This window comes from Diadema antillarum, unplaced genomic scaffold, assembly GCF_040938485.1.
Source record: "Diadema antillarum isolate AM-2024a unplaced genomic scaffold, OU_Dant_1.0 scf00000020, whole genome shotgun sequence".
Taxonomy (NCBI): Eukaryota; Metazoa; Echinodermata; class Echinoidea; order Diadematoida; family Diadematidae; genus Diadema; species Diadema antillarum.
The window spans coordinates 4,705,157-4,718,470 of record NW_027270909.1 but is presented as its reverse complement, the minus strand read 5'-3'; the positions used below and the strand labels follow the sequence as shown (position 1 = coordinate 4,718,470).

The following is a 13,314-nucleotide window of genomic DNA, read 5'->3' as shown; positions in this document are numbered from 1 at the left end:
CCGGCAGGCGTTCCGTAATGCATGTAGGGATGCATGGTTGTTCGGTTAATGGCACTTCGGCCCGCACGAGTGACAACCATACAGGCATTCTAGGGCTGTACAGTTGCACAGTTGTATAGTTGCACAGTTGCATAGTTGTACGGTTTCTTGCGTTCTGATTGGTTAAAACCTGACATCCATTCCATGGCTGTATAGTTGTATGGTTGTGTTAAATTTCGTCACTCTAGGCCCGTCATACAAATCGCGCATGTATCGCGTAAGGCTCATTTTTTTAGGTGATCCGAGTATCCTCTCGGATCACCTATTGTTTCTGTACGGAATCTTTCTTTATTTCTTTCTCCTCAAAAATTGTGCAGAGGTTAGCTCAGAAAGTGCATTGCCTCTCAATGTCAAACTTATACCATATATGTATCATGTCGCAAAGACGACAGCGCAAGTAAAATCATAGTGATCAGTCGACCGTTACGTCACTATGACGTCATTATATGAAAACACATTTTCATGCATATTTCATTAATGGAATGGAATATTTCAATGAAATTTACGTCACATATATTTCAAGTCAAGTGAATTCTACTCATATTCTCAAAATTCATTTTTATTTCAAAACGCGCGCGTATGCGCGCGTTGAAATATTTGTATGCTCAAATTGAGCTCAAGTTTTTTGCACACGTTTCAGACTACTTGGAGCATTTTTTGAAAAAATTGAAAAAAATTGGACGGACGCGTACGCGCGCGCACATATTCGCACGCACAGCTAATACGAAATAGAAATTTTCAATTTTTTTCACACAGATCAGATGTTTAAAATGTCAAGAAATATTTCTACCAAGTTTCAAGTCAATCCGACACAATATGACGTCATACGGGCCCGTCAAAGTTGAAATTCCGCGCGCGCGTCAATGGCGATATACAGTGCAACTATGCCAAAAAACCGCTAATTTTAAATCCGATTTTACTCGTCAGGATGGACGGTGACCCCCCATTTTCTTTACATATTCTCAAAGCTGATGAGTTGTACATGTCATTTCATGGGCTGGCTATGCTGACAAAATGATTACAAGATATCAAATTTCTTAATAAAGTAAAAAAAGTAACTTTTCTAAATGACGTCATCAATTTTCAAGTTTACTCGAGCGTATCTCACTTATCCTTTGCCAATTTTCACCTAAATTTCAATATGGTGTAGCTGATGAAATGCTCTTTCATAAATGTGATTACACAATTTTGATTAGATGACGACATCACCTCGAAAAAATGGATTGAAGGTAACCTTGTCAAATTTGACCAGTTTACGTGTAATCTCTATGGGAATGCAATTTTTATGGAAATGAAAATTGACATGACTATTTTTATCGAGCACTAGCTCACTTATGCTTCAGTGAATTTCTCTAAGATTTTTATATGTTGTAGCTGAGACGTAGGGCTATCGTTAGTGTGCCCTTTGTTTTTTCATACCTTGTCGGGATCACGTGAAAAAAAACTTGGTTGAAATTAAAGCTCATCTTCGATGTATTGAAATGTTTCTTTCTTTCTGCAACTTTCTGTGCAATAACTCAAGAAAAACATACCCTATCACCACCATATTTTGCATATGTTTAGTTCATGTCACGAACATTATTTCACAAAATAACAACTACTTGATCAGACGCCTTCTTGGGTATGTAAATTAGGGTCAAAGGTCATAAATGTTTCATCCTGTATCTTGTTGAATGAATGTCCTATCTTTTTCATATTTTGCACGCGGAAAGACCATGTTACAAGGATCATTTCACAAAATAACTACTAATTGCTCAGATGTCATCTTGGGTGTGCAAAGTGTGGTCAAAGGTCATGTACTTCTTTCTCAATCTTCGCTATTACGTGTTATCTCTATGGGAGGGAGTTTTTCTAGATGTGAAAATTGACATGACTATCTTTATCAAGCACTATCTCACTTATGCTTCAGTGAATTTCTCCTATATTTTAATATGTTGTAGCTGAGACTTTGTGCTATCATATGAGTGCCCTTTGTTTTTTAACACGATGTCGGTATCACGTCAAAATACTTGGTTGAAATTAAAGCTCATCAACGATATATTGAAATATTTCTTTCTTTGCGCAACTTTTTTTGCAAAAACTCAAGAAAAACATGCTCTATCACCACCATTTTTTGCACATGTTTAGTTCATGTCACCTACATTATTTCATAAGATAACGGCTTCTTGATCAGTCGCCATCTTGGGTATGTAAATAAGGGTCAAAGGCCATATATGTTTCATCCTGTATCTTGGTGAATACCTGTACTATCTTTCCCATATTTTGCACACGTATAGACGATGTCGCAAGAATCATTTCACAAAATAAACACTTTTTCCTCAGATGCCATCTTGGGAGTGTAAAGGTGAGTCAAAGGTCATATGTATTTGTTGCTGTATCTTTGTTATCTAGTGTATACAGAATTTGGTACCACAGATGGCAGATATGACTCCCTTTTCTAAATGAGAATCCAAACATCACACGGCCAATGTCTCTAAACACAGATGAAACCTGTATGGTCATGCCTATTGCGATCAGGACTCGAATTATCGATTAAAAAAAATCGGATCACCTTAATTTGTCAGTAATGACAAATTACAATCTCTAGTTATTTTTTATTTTTTTACGTGGTTCATGCGTTTACGCGACTTTTGGGCAGTGTGACCGGGCCTTGGCCAGGTTCTGAGCAGCTCGCGCAAAGGTTTACTCATTCTTGCGCTGTTTCACGTAATTTTTGCGTAGTTTGCGTCGTTCTTACGCGGACAATGCGCGAAATATGCATGAAATATCAGTGATCGTTCGCGAAAATGTTGCCGTTATCGCGTTCATGGGCAAATAATGCGCGATTCATACGCAGTTCATTAGTGATAATGCGCAGATTATGCTGATTTACCGTGGACCTCAGTCGTCGCGCACAACCACGTATTCGCCCTATTTGGCGTGCCTATGTGCATGGTGAAAGTGCGTGGTTTGTTACTGATTTTTGCGTAATCTTTCCGTAGTTCTTGCGGAATTCAGCGGTGATTTTCATTGCGTAAATCAGCGACATTTTTTGACGGACAAGCATGCACAACCAAATTTCTTGCGTGATTCAGCGTTTACGCGACTTTTGGGCAGTGTGACCAAGCCCTTAGGTCCATTGTAACGATTCGACAAGAAGGCACAAAATATAAGACTACAAAGAGACAATTTCGACTTACGAATAGTTCTGAAAAGTTGCCTGACGAATATATTTATATATAGACACATTATTGCAGTCTCAGGTTCACACCCACCGAATTACAAAAACTAAAACAAACTAAAACATACACTACACATTAAAGAGAGAGAAAAAGAAAACGTCTCTGGATTTTCTAAAGAAACCGTAACTTGGCTTAAGGGGAAAAAAACGCACAATATGACACAACAACTAAAATCAAACACTATCTCCATATTCATATTCATTAATACAATATCGACATCAAAACAGCTTCAACAAAAACAATTACTCCTGCATTTTATTTCGCTTTCAGGATTTGTTGCCTTTAATCACAATGTCTAAATTCTCCTCAACCCATAGGAAATTAACAATACATTTCTCTAAAATCATTACCCATTGAAAAATAATATGTGTTCCTGGAAAATACTCACGTAATCCTATATCTTCTTCGCCTTCGCTGCTGGCAGCTTCTTTGAGGTCTTCCGCTTCCTTGATTGTTTGCCGATCCGGATTCAGTGCCATTATGTCTTTCTGTTTTGAACTTTGGAGTAACTGTTAATGTAGTAATGACCACGTAAAACAATATGGAATCTCAGCTATAAACACTAACAGCCTCAGTGATTTGATTCTTTGGTATCCGAATCTGGGATACGGCATTTACACTGGATGATGCATTGCAAAGGCAGACCGTTCTAAAATTGTCAATTCATTAGACTGATATCTAGGCTTGTATATCAGCCTGTCATACAACCTTCTCTCGGAAAGCATTATGGATGAAGCGAAATATTTTCTGGCATCTTCTTTCTTTGCTTATGTAAGAAGGCAACGCAAACGTACTAGAACGCCGATCAAAAAGAAAGAGGCAACCTTCACTGACATCAAAACTGACACCGTTTATATATGTTTCAGTAATGTGCAGGACTTGGTCTGTTCTTAATGATATTCAATCAATACTAAGCTATTGAAAGCAAATTTCTATGTACTTTACATAGGGAAATAAATGAAATGAATGAGCGAATGATTATCAGATACAAACAGCATGCCTGTTTGGAAGAAAAATGGCCCCAGTGAATATGTAAGTGAATTATATTGATACGCCTTTGCCACGTGACTGGCTATGCGATCTTGTTTAACTTCAAGTCAGCATTTTCTGACTAACTTCTGAAAGCATAAGGCGGCTGTATATCTAATTGCATGGAAAGCAAAGGGATCCCAACATGTATTACTTTCTTGCTCCAATTTCATTCTTTAGTACAGTGTATGTTCTTGTGCACAGTTAACGTACCTCGATGAGATTATTACCTAAAAAAGAATCGTATATGCCCCAAGGAAATACGAATATTTACCCTTTTCGGCTTCATCGGTATTTTGGGTCGCGTACTTCCCTTCGTCGGATTCATTCGAGGAGGGCTTGTCTTCAGTTTGTGCTGGGTTTTTTTATCTTTGGTTTTGATCAATATTGGGGCTGTGTATGTTGGGGAAGACAATGACATGCACAAGTCGGTCATCGCAATCTTTTTGTTCTCTATTAGGAGTGAATAATACAATATGTAATATAATATGAATGGTATAAAAGTGTCTGATGTATCCGATCATTTTCCGATTTTTGCTGTTATGCCCAATTTTAACATAAGTAATGCTTCTTTTCACTCGCCCAGTTCTGGTTTTCGAGAAATGTCAGAAACTAATCGTAGTAGACTTAGGGAGAGACTAAGATCCGTTGATTGGTCAATTGTTAATAACCAAAGCGATGCAAACTTAGCTTTTGAACACTTTTCACAAATACTGTCATCTGCATATGATTCCAGTATACCCGTTAAGCCATTTACTCGTTCAAACCGTTAAAAAGTTCCCCAAAAACCTTGGATTACAAAATCTCTCCTTAGGTCTATTAACCGTAAAAACACCCCTTTCTATAAATACAGAAGTGATCCTAACAGTCGAACTCGGTCTCGGTATGTGCATTATCGCAACGTTCTTACATCATCCATACGTTTAGCCAAAAGAATGCATTTTTCAAAGCAATTTATCAAGTATAAAAATGACATCAAGAGTACGTGGAAGGTGATAAATGAAGCGCTGAACACTAAAAAGAACATTGAACCTCCTAGGCATATTATCTATAATGATAAGTATATTGAAGATCAAGCTGATGTGGCAGAAGTATTCAATGAATGCTTCGTAAGCATAGGACCTAATCTTGCCAGCAGTATTCCACACTCAAACACTGATTTTTATTACTTTTTAAAAGACCAGAATCAGCAGTCTCTTTTTTTCGAACCAGTCATTGAAAAACAAATCAAAGATATCGTGCAAAATTTGAACAATAAGAAAAGCTCTGGATGTGACGGAATCACCAATTTCCTCCTTAAAAACATCATTAATGAAGTAGTTACACCATTGACACACATTTTTAATTTATCGTTATCTACTGGCATAGTTCCACAAAAAAAATGAAAATAGCTAAAGTTGTACCAATTTTTAAAAAAGGATGAAAAGAATCTGTGATAAATTATCGCCCTTTTTCCTTGTTAACTTCATTTTCAAAACTTCTGGAAAGGTTGGTATATACGCGCACACACAAATTTCTCGAAAAGTGTGAAGTTTTTTGTAACTCCCAGTTTGGTTTTAGGAAAAACCACAGTACGACCCATGCCTTACTCACTTTTATCCATAAAGTTGCTCATGCTATAGATGATGTCTCCCACGCTATTGGAGTTTTTCTTGATTTTTCAAAGGCCTTCGACACAATTGACCATGATATTCTGATTTACAAGCTACGGCATTATGGTATACCTGGGAAGGCTTTGGACTGGTTTCGAGATTATTTATCAAACAGAAAACAATTTGTGAGTATAAGTGGTCGTGATTCTCAGTTAAAGTTAATTTCATGTGGTGTTCCACAGGGCTCCTTACTAGGCCCACTATTGTTTATTTTGTACATTAACGATCTTCCTAGTTCCTCGCCAATTCTTTCCTTTATATGTTTTGCTGAGGACTGCAATCTGTTTTTGACACACAGAGATCCTTATACTCTTGTTAACACAATGAATAAAGAACTTAAATCTGTGCAATCTTGGATACACTCCAATAAATTGTCACTTAATATTGATAAAACTCATTGTATGCTTTTTAGCAACAGTCTTAAAACCCTTCCTTGTAACATTAAGTTTAATGAAACTGAATTAAATCAAGTTAGTAGTATAAAATTTCTAGGGCTTTTTATTGACAGTGATTTGTCTTGGAAATCCCACGTCAGTTATTTAAGTAATATTCTTTCCAAAAATACGGGTGTTCTTAATAAACTGAAGAATGTTTTTCCAAGTCAAATCCTGATTAATCTTTATTCTACTTTGATTACTCCGTACCTTAATTATGGTATTCTTGTTTGGGGGAATGCACCTAGAAATCTTCTTGACATACTGTTCCGTGTTCAAAATCGCGCCATCAGAAATATCAACCATGTTGGATATTTGTCCTTCACGAATGATTTATTTTTCAAAAATAAGATACTGAAATCATCAGATTTGTTTAGTTACAACGTCGGCATATTTATGTATAAATTTTCTGCCAAGGAGTTAACGGATGTTTTCACTCGCATGTTCAGGAAAAACTATTTGATTCATAATTATCCTACCCGCCAAAGTGACGCATTTCACCTTCCACGTACTCGAACAATTTTCGCTAAAAAAAACGATAATGTATACGGGCCCTAGATATTGGAATGACCTCTCCCCCGAAATAACAAGCTGCTTGTCTTTATATTCCTTTAAACGCAAATTAAAAGAGTCTTTATTGAGTGCATATCTTGCAGAAACTGAATAATTGTAATGTCTTATGTAATATTGTGGTATGTTATTGTCCGATCAAACATTCTTGTCAACACACTGCAGATTCCATTTTGGGTCTTGCTGTCAGGCTCTCCGAATTCATCATTATCAATTCCGCATTCTACTTCGCTTCCCTCTCCTCCTCTTTCCCTCTTTCTCTCTCTAACTTTCTATACAGAGCTTGACGGCGGACACCAGATGGCTTGATAGCTGTACATGTTACTTCTTGTGTCTTACTGATCATATCCTGGCGATAGCTTTAATGCAACAACAGTTTATAGTGTACATAACATACTGTAACCCCACCAAAATTTGGGTTACTAAGATTTCTCCAGAAATGTCGTCAGACTAGATTCCCACTTCCTTGGAAGACCCATGGTCACTGTTATTACCACCCCCTCCATTCATCCCTCCTCTGACGTCCGTACCCCACCTGTTTTCCAACAACCCCTCGACCAGCGCACTAGTAACCCCCAAGATTAGTCTTCAAATTCCCCCTCCAGTCTTTGACCCCAGTAGCCAATGTCTAATTGTAAGTCTGTGTGTATTGAGACTGGTCAAGCCCTGTGAGATGCCCCTGCTGGTGTTAGACTATGTAGGTGTAATAAAACTCAAGGTGAGAGCAAGCTAGCCAGTCTAGGGATATTGTTTTAAGCACCCCTCCCTTTTGTTGATGTGTAGGCACATCAAGAGAAATGAAAGGACCATGTCTCAGAAGAGGAAGGTCATTCTCTCTGGGACAAAGTAGTAGTTGCTTTGGGATTTAGGGACAGTGTCCTACCATGGGCAAAGCCTATACAGAGTGGACTGGTTCTAACTGTAGACCAACATTTTCTGTGACAATGACGTATAGAGTGCACGTCTAGCCCAAATTCTGTCCTCTCCTATTCCTTTCTTCTCACATACCCCCCCCCCTAATTTCCAATGAACTGTTTAGGCTAGCTTTGCGTGTGCCTTAAAGTAGAGTAACTCCATACATTACTAGATTTATACTTTGCTCGTGTTACCTTTTATATTACAGATATGTTGTGCTAAATGTACTGATGATCGATGATTGATGCTTGTGTATTATTTGAAGTAATATTACAATGCACTACAATGTATTTGCCCTTTTAATGTTTTAATGAATGGACATGATTATGCATAGACTCAAGTTCATTATTAGACAGACAAAATTGGGAAACTGACTTGGCATTAGAAGTCAGATTTTAATTTGATTACATACATATTGAAATGCCCGGTAGACCCTCACACTCAGAGAAAGTGAGGCTATGCTCGTAAACATTGAGGTCTACAATGTGCAGCACCCCCCCCCCCCCCCCTCTCGTCTGGATTGACAGATTTATGTCCACTGACCGTTCGCTGTGAGTGGCAGAGGTCACTGCACTATTGAATTGTGGAATGTTTAACTCTAGAGAGGGAGGACTAGCCACTAGATGTGAAGAACCTTGCAAAGAACTAAATGTGAGGAATAGCTGTTCGCTTGTGAATATATGAATGTCATATATATTCATGCTTTTAGAATGTATACATGTTAACTGTACATGCGTGGTAAAGTGTACAACTGCTCACTGTAATTATTGTGTGCGTGGAGCATTATTTCCACTCGAACTATGAGATTTGAATAGGAGTCACATTATTTGTCGACCCCAGATGAAGCAACTATACTGCCAGTTGATCAGATAGATCAAAGCTTTATTAGTGGCAGCAATGTTGCATATAATTCAGAATGTTGAAAGTTTTAAATTGAAGTTTGAGAAGCTACACTGACCGTAAGCACTTGTCAAAATGAATTGACAAACATTTGAATGTATGTGACTGGAATTTGTATCTGTATTGTCTAATGCGCTCATATATGTTTATGAGGCATGTATATGTAGAGACAATGTATCAGATCAGATATTGGAGTGGACTTCCATACTCCTGAGGAGATATTATTGATCAGATAGACACAATATTAGGAAAGTCCTGTGTCTTATAAACTCTTTTGACTAGATACATATTTGGACGAGAGCTTTGGCCAGCCTTTGCTTAGTTCAGCGTGACTGACGGCTACTGAGCATTGCATCAGCTACCGTGTACGACTGGTTTGCGACTTCTCTGGGCTCGTCGACAGGATAACCGGCGAGAGGGACAAAGAGACAGCAACGAGTCGAATTATCGTCATACACTGGCAAATATTTTGTTATGCTAATGTAACAAAGGTTACAATTGAGTCTGTGAATGAATATTGAATTGAATGATGTACTTTGTTGAACGACAAACAAGCTAATAAAGTTTGTCATTGGATAATTTTGTCAAAACTTAATCCCAGGTGTGATATTCTTTATTTATGAACTCGGGAGTGTAACATTCGGGTTACATAAATTGGGGGCTTGTCCGGGAGCTATAATTGTTTTCTTAATTGTATAATTGCATTTGATTGGTGACACATGTTACCGAAACTGAGTTTTGATTATTATTGTTGATTGTTACTGTTACATTCACCATTTTTGTTCTACTGTATCAAAGAGCCAACACTTGTGTGCAGGAAACAAAGCGATGGCAGGTAAAAGTTTGAAGCAGATTGGTCAGGATTGGTGTAAGAAGGAGGAGATTAGAGTAGAGAATGCCCTCCTACTTGCAACAGGTGTAAAGACTGTGCCAACAGAGGTGTTTGCACTGGCACTGTCAGAGTTATATCCCACATTACTTGAGGTGTTAAGACGGGATGATCCCGATACAGGGGAAACATTGCTCCTGTGTGAATTTGAAAATGCGGTTGCTATGTTAGGATTACAGGCACAGATTGTCATCCCAGTAGATGGGGAGACTATGTGCAGAGTAGTGAGGTTAGACGGTTTAGAACCAGTCAGAGGAAATAGGGTCAGTGTCAAGGACCTGAGGGAGAGAGGTTTAGTTAGGGAATGGAGAAAAGCAGGACGTAGAGCTCAGGAAGTCCAGTCTCAAGGCATCCCTACTACTAACAACCTTCCATCCCCTTCCCCTGGTATCAGTGAACCATCCATGTCCTTCCCTGATCGAGACATCCCAATTTTAGCAGCTTCACTAGCACGGTGTGGGCTGACCACAGGGTATCGGAAACTGCGATGCTTCTCCGGTGCAAAGACAGCAGCGCGTGATGAGGATAGCTACCCCATCTGGATAGAGCACGTTGAGAGCCAGATGGAGGAGTGGCAGACTCTGGATGATGCTGAGCGGCGCAAGCGCATTCGTGAGTCATTGCGTCCGCCTGCGTCAAGCATCATTACAGACCTTAGGCGTGAGAATCCCCAGGCCTGCTCTGCAGACTACCTCAGGGCTCTGGATCTGGCTTTTGGCGATACTGACACGGATGATGAACTGTTTGTCAGATTTTATCAGACAGTCCAGGCTGAAGGTGAGTCTCCCTCTGAGTATCTTTCTCGCTTACAGGAAGTCATGCGCCATGTGGTTAGGCGAGGAGTTGTCAAGCCACATGACGCTAACAAGGTGAGACTCCGACAGTTCATCAGGGGCATTCTCTACCACGAAATGCTCCTAGTAAACCTACAGCTCAGGGAGCGCCTGGAGAAACCACCGTCCTTCCTGGAACTCCTGTCTTCGGTGAGGAAGCAGGAAGAAGAGGAGAGGGTGAAGAAATCTCTGTCTGCCCCAAGACCCCCTGTCAGCACAAGACCCCAACAGGCTGCCCACCGTAAGGTAGAGCCCTCTATTCTGCCACCCAAAACAGCCTCTCAACCCCATGTACTTCCCCAACCAGTACCTCCACCCACCAATAATCCCCCCAAATCTCAGTTGTCCCAGCAGAGTAATACTGGTGTTGTTTGCTTCAAGTGTGGAGAGGAGGGCCACATCAGTAGAAATTGTCAAAATTCTGTTCCCCCTGACGTACTGAGTAAAAGACTTGTCAACTACATCCTTGGCAACCAGGGAAACGAGAAAGGGCGCCTGGGAAGGGGAAACCAGGGGCCCCAAAATTAGATTCTCCCCCACTTGTTTCTAAAGTTGAGGTTTCCAAGAACGATGTTCCTGAAGGTTTAGTAGGAGATGCTATCAACCCAAAATGCTGGATAGATGGAAAGGAGACAAAATGCCTTCTTGATAGTGGGTCTCAAGTCACTCTTATACACAAGAGCCTTTTCGACACACTAGATAGGGAATTGCATGAACTGAGTGACCTAGTCCTGTACCATGGAGGGGATGGGACAATGCCCTATCTGGGCTGGGCCTATGTCAACATAGGTTTTGAACGGTCGTTTGCTGGCACAGGGACAGAGTTTAGTACGCTGGCTCTTGTAGTACCAGACCCCCAGCGTCCCTGTGACCATAGAGTGATTATTGGCACTAATTCAGGACTTTTCAGGCACTGTTTTGAATCTTGTAGGAGGATGGCTGGAGCACGCTTCGCCCAGTCATTGCAGATTAGTGCGACTTGCAGGGATATCTATGCCAGTATATCAAAACAAGAGAAGGTATCCCCTGATGGCAAATTGGGCACTGCTAGGACCAAGAAAGGACATAGCACGCAAATACCTCCCCACTCCAAATTGATAATGACTGCCCAAATTAGGAATCCCCTGAAGGAAGAAATGACTGTTTTCGTAGAGTCTAATCCCCACAGCAAACTTCCAAGTGGGTTACACATAGCCCCAGGAGTACAAAAATTGTCAGGTGGTGCGATTGGAAAGGTAAGGGTGCTGGTGACCAATAGTAGCCCTGAGTCTATCACTGTCCCTGGCAACTGCCCAATAGTAGATGCCTATGTCCCCGACAAGTGTTTCCCTACCCCTAGTAGTTTTCCTACCCAGCCTCACAGTTACACCGAGGCAACCCATTCCCAAGTAGGTGCTAATGTAGGCGATAACACCCCTTCCCCTCAAGTTGACGTTAGTGAGCTGCCCATCAATTGGGGCCCGATTTCCCCGGAGTGGAAAGAAAGGCTGCTCAATCAGTGCAGGCAGAGGAGTGATGTGTTCTCCAGGCATGAATTTGACCTAGGCAGTACAGGCTATGCGGAGCATCAGATTCGTGTTAACGATGACACACCATTCCGTGAGAGGTCTCGGAGGGTGCCTCCCTCTGATCTTAGGGACTTGCAGCAACATCTTCAACAGCTGTTGGAGAACAACATAATTAAGGAGTCTAAGAGTCCCTATGCCTCTCCAATTGTGCTGGTTCGGAAAAAGAATGGTACTTTGAGAATGTGCGTCGACTACCGTACACTCAATTCTCGTACCATTCCCGACCAGTACACAGTGCCCCTGATACAGGAGGCCATTGATTCCCTGAGTGGCAGTAAATGGTTTTCTGTTATCGACTTAAAGTCGGGATTCTATCAAATCCCGATGCGTGAATCTGACAAGGAGAAGACGGCCTTCACTTGTCCTTTGGGGTTTTACCAGTTCGAGCGTATGCCCCAAGGGGTGAAGGGAGCACCAGCAACCTTCCAGAGGCTAATGGAGAAGTGCATGTCGGGTCTGAACATGTTAGAGGTGTTGGTGTACATGGATGACCTGATAATCTTCTCCAAGACGCTGGAGGAAATGGAGGAGCGCCTGGCTAGGGTGCTGGATAGGCTGCAGCAATTTGGCTTGAAGGTATCACCAGAAAAATGCCAATTTTGCTGTCAGTCGGTTAGGTACCTTGGTCATGTAGTCTCCGAGGCTGGGGTACAGACAGATCCAGACAAGGTGGCCGATGTAAGAACCTGGCCCAGGCCACAGACAGTGAGGCATGTCAAGTCTTTCTTAGGATTTGCTGGCTATTACCGGCGATTCATAAAGGACTACGCCAAGATTTCCCGCCCTTTGAACGCACTTACAAGTGGGTGTGTTTACCCCAGGAAGCGAGGACGTCCACCTCCAAAGAAAGTTCCGAGCCCGGATGCCCGAAAGGCAAGTGACCCCCTTGGTAATGCTTGGAATGAGGAGTGTGAGAATGCTTTTCAGGCTTTGAAGCATTGTCTGGTCACAGCCCCAGTCTTAGCCTTCGCAGACCTGTCAAAGCCTTTTGTGCTCCATGTTGATGCCAGCCGTGATGGACTTGGTGGTGTCCTGTATCAAGATCATGGAGGTAAGCTTCGTCCAGTGGCATATGGAAGTCGGGGACTGTCCCACAGCGAGAAGAACTATCCAGCCCACAAGCTGGAATTTCTTGCTCTAAAGTGGGCAGTCACCGACAAATTCAGGGATTACTTGTATGCAGCAAAAGGTACACGGGTTATGACTGATAATAACCCACTAACATATGTCCTGACGTCGGCAAAACTCGATGCCACAGGACATA

The 13,314-nt window shown here is 41.1% G+C and overlaps 1 protein-coding gene across 1 annotated transcript; it reads left to right on the top strand.

Moving 5' to 3' along the window:
• Positions 1 to 9,588: 9,588 nt before the first annotated feature.
• LOC139729255 (paraneoplastic antigen Ma3-like) lies at positions 9,589 to 11,010 on the top strand. The gene has a single exon (XM_071640189.1). The coding sequence runs from the start codon at positions 9,589 to 9,591 to the stop codon at positions 11,008 to 11,010; it is 1,422 nt and encodes a 473-aa protein (XP_071496290.1).
• Positions 11,011 to 13,314: the final 2,304 nt, after the last annotated feature.

Coding starts and splice junctions, on each gene's coding strand:
- LOC139729255 (XM_071640189.1), top strand. CDS start 9,589: ATGGCAGGTAAAAGTTTGAAGCAGATTGGTCAGGATTGGTGTAAGAAG.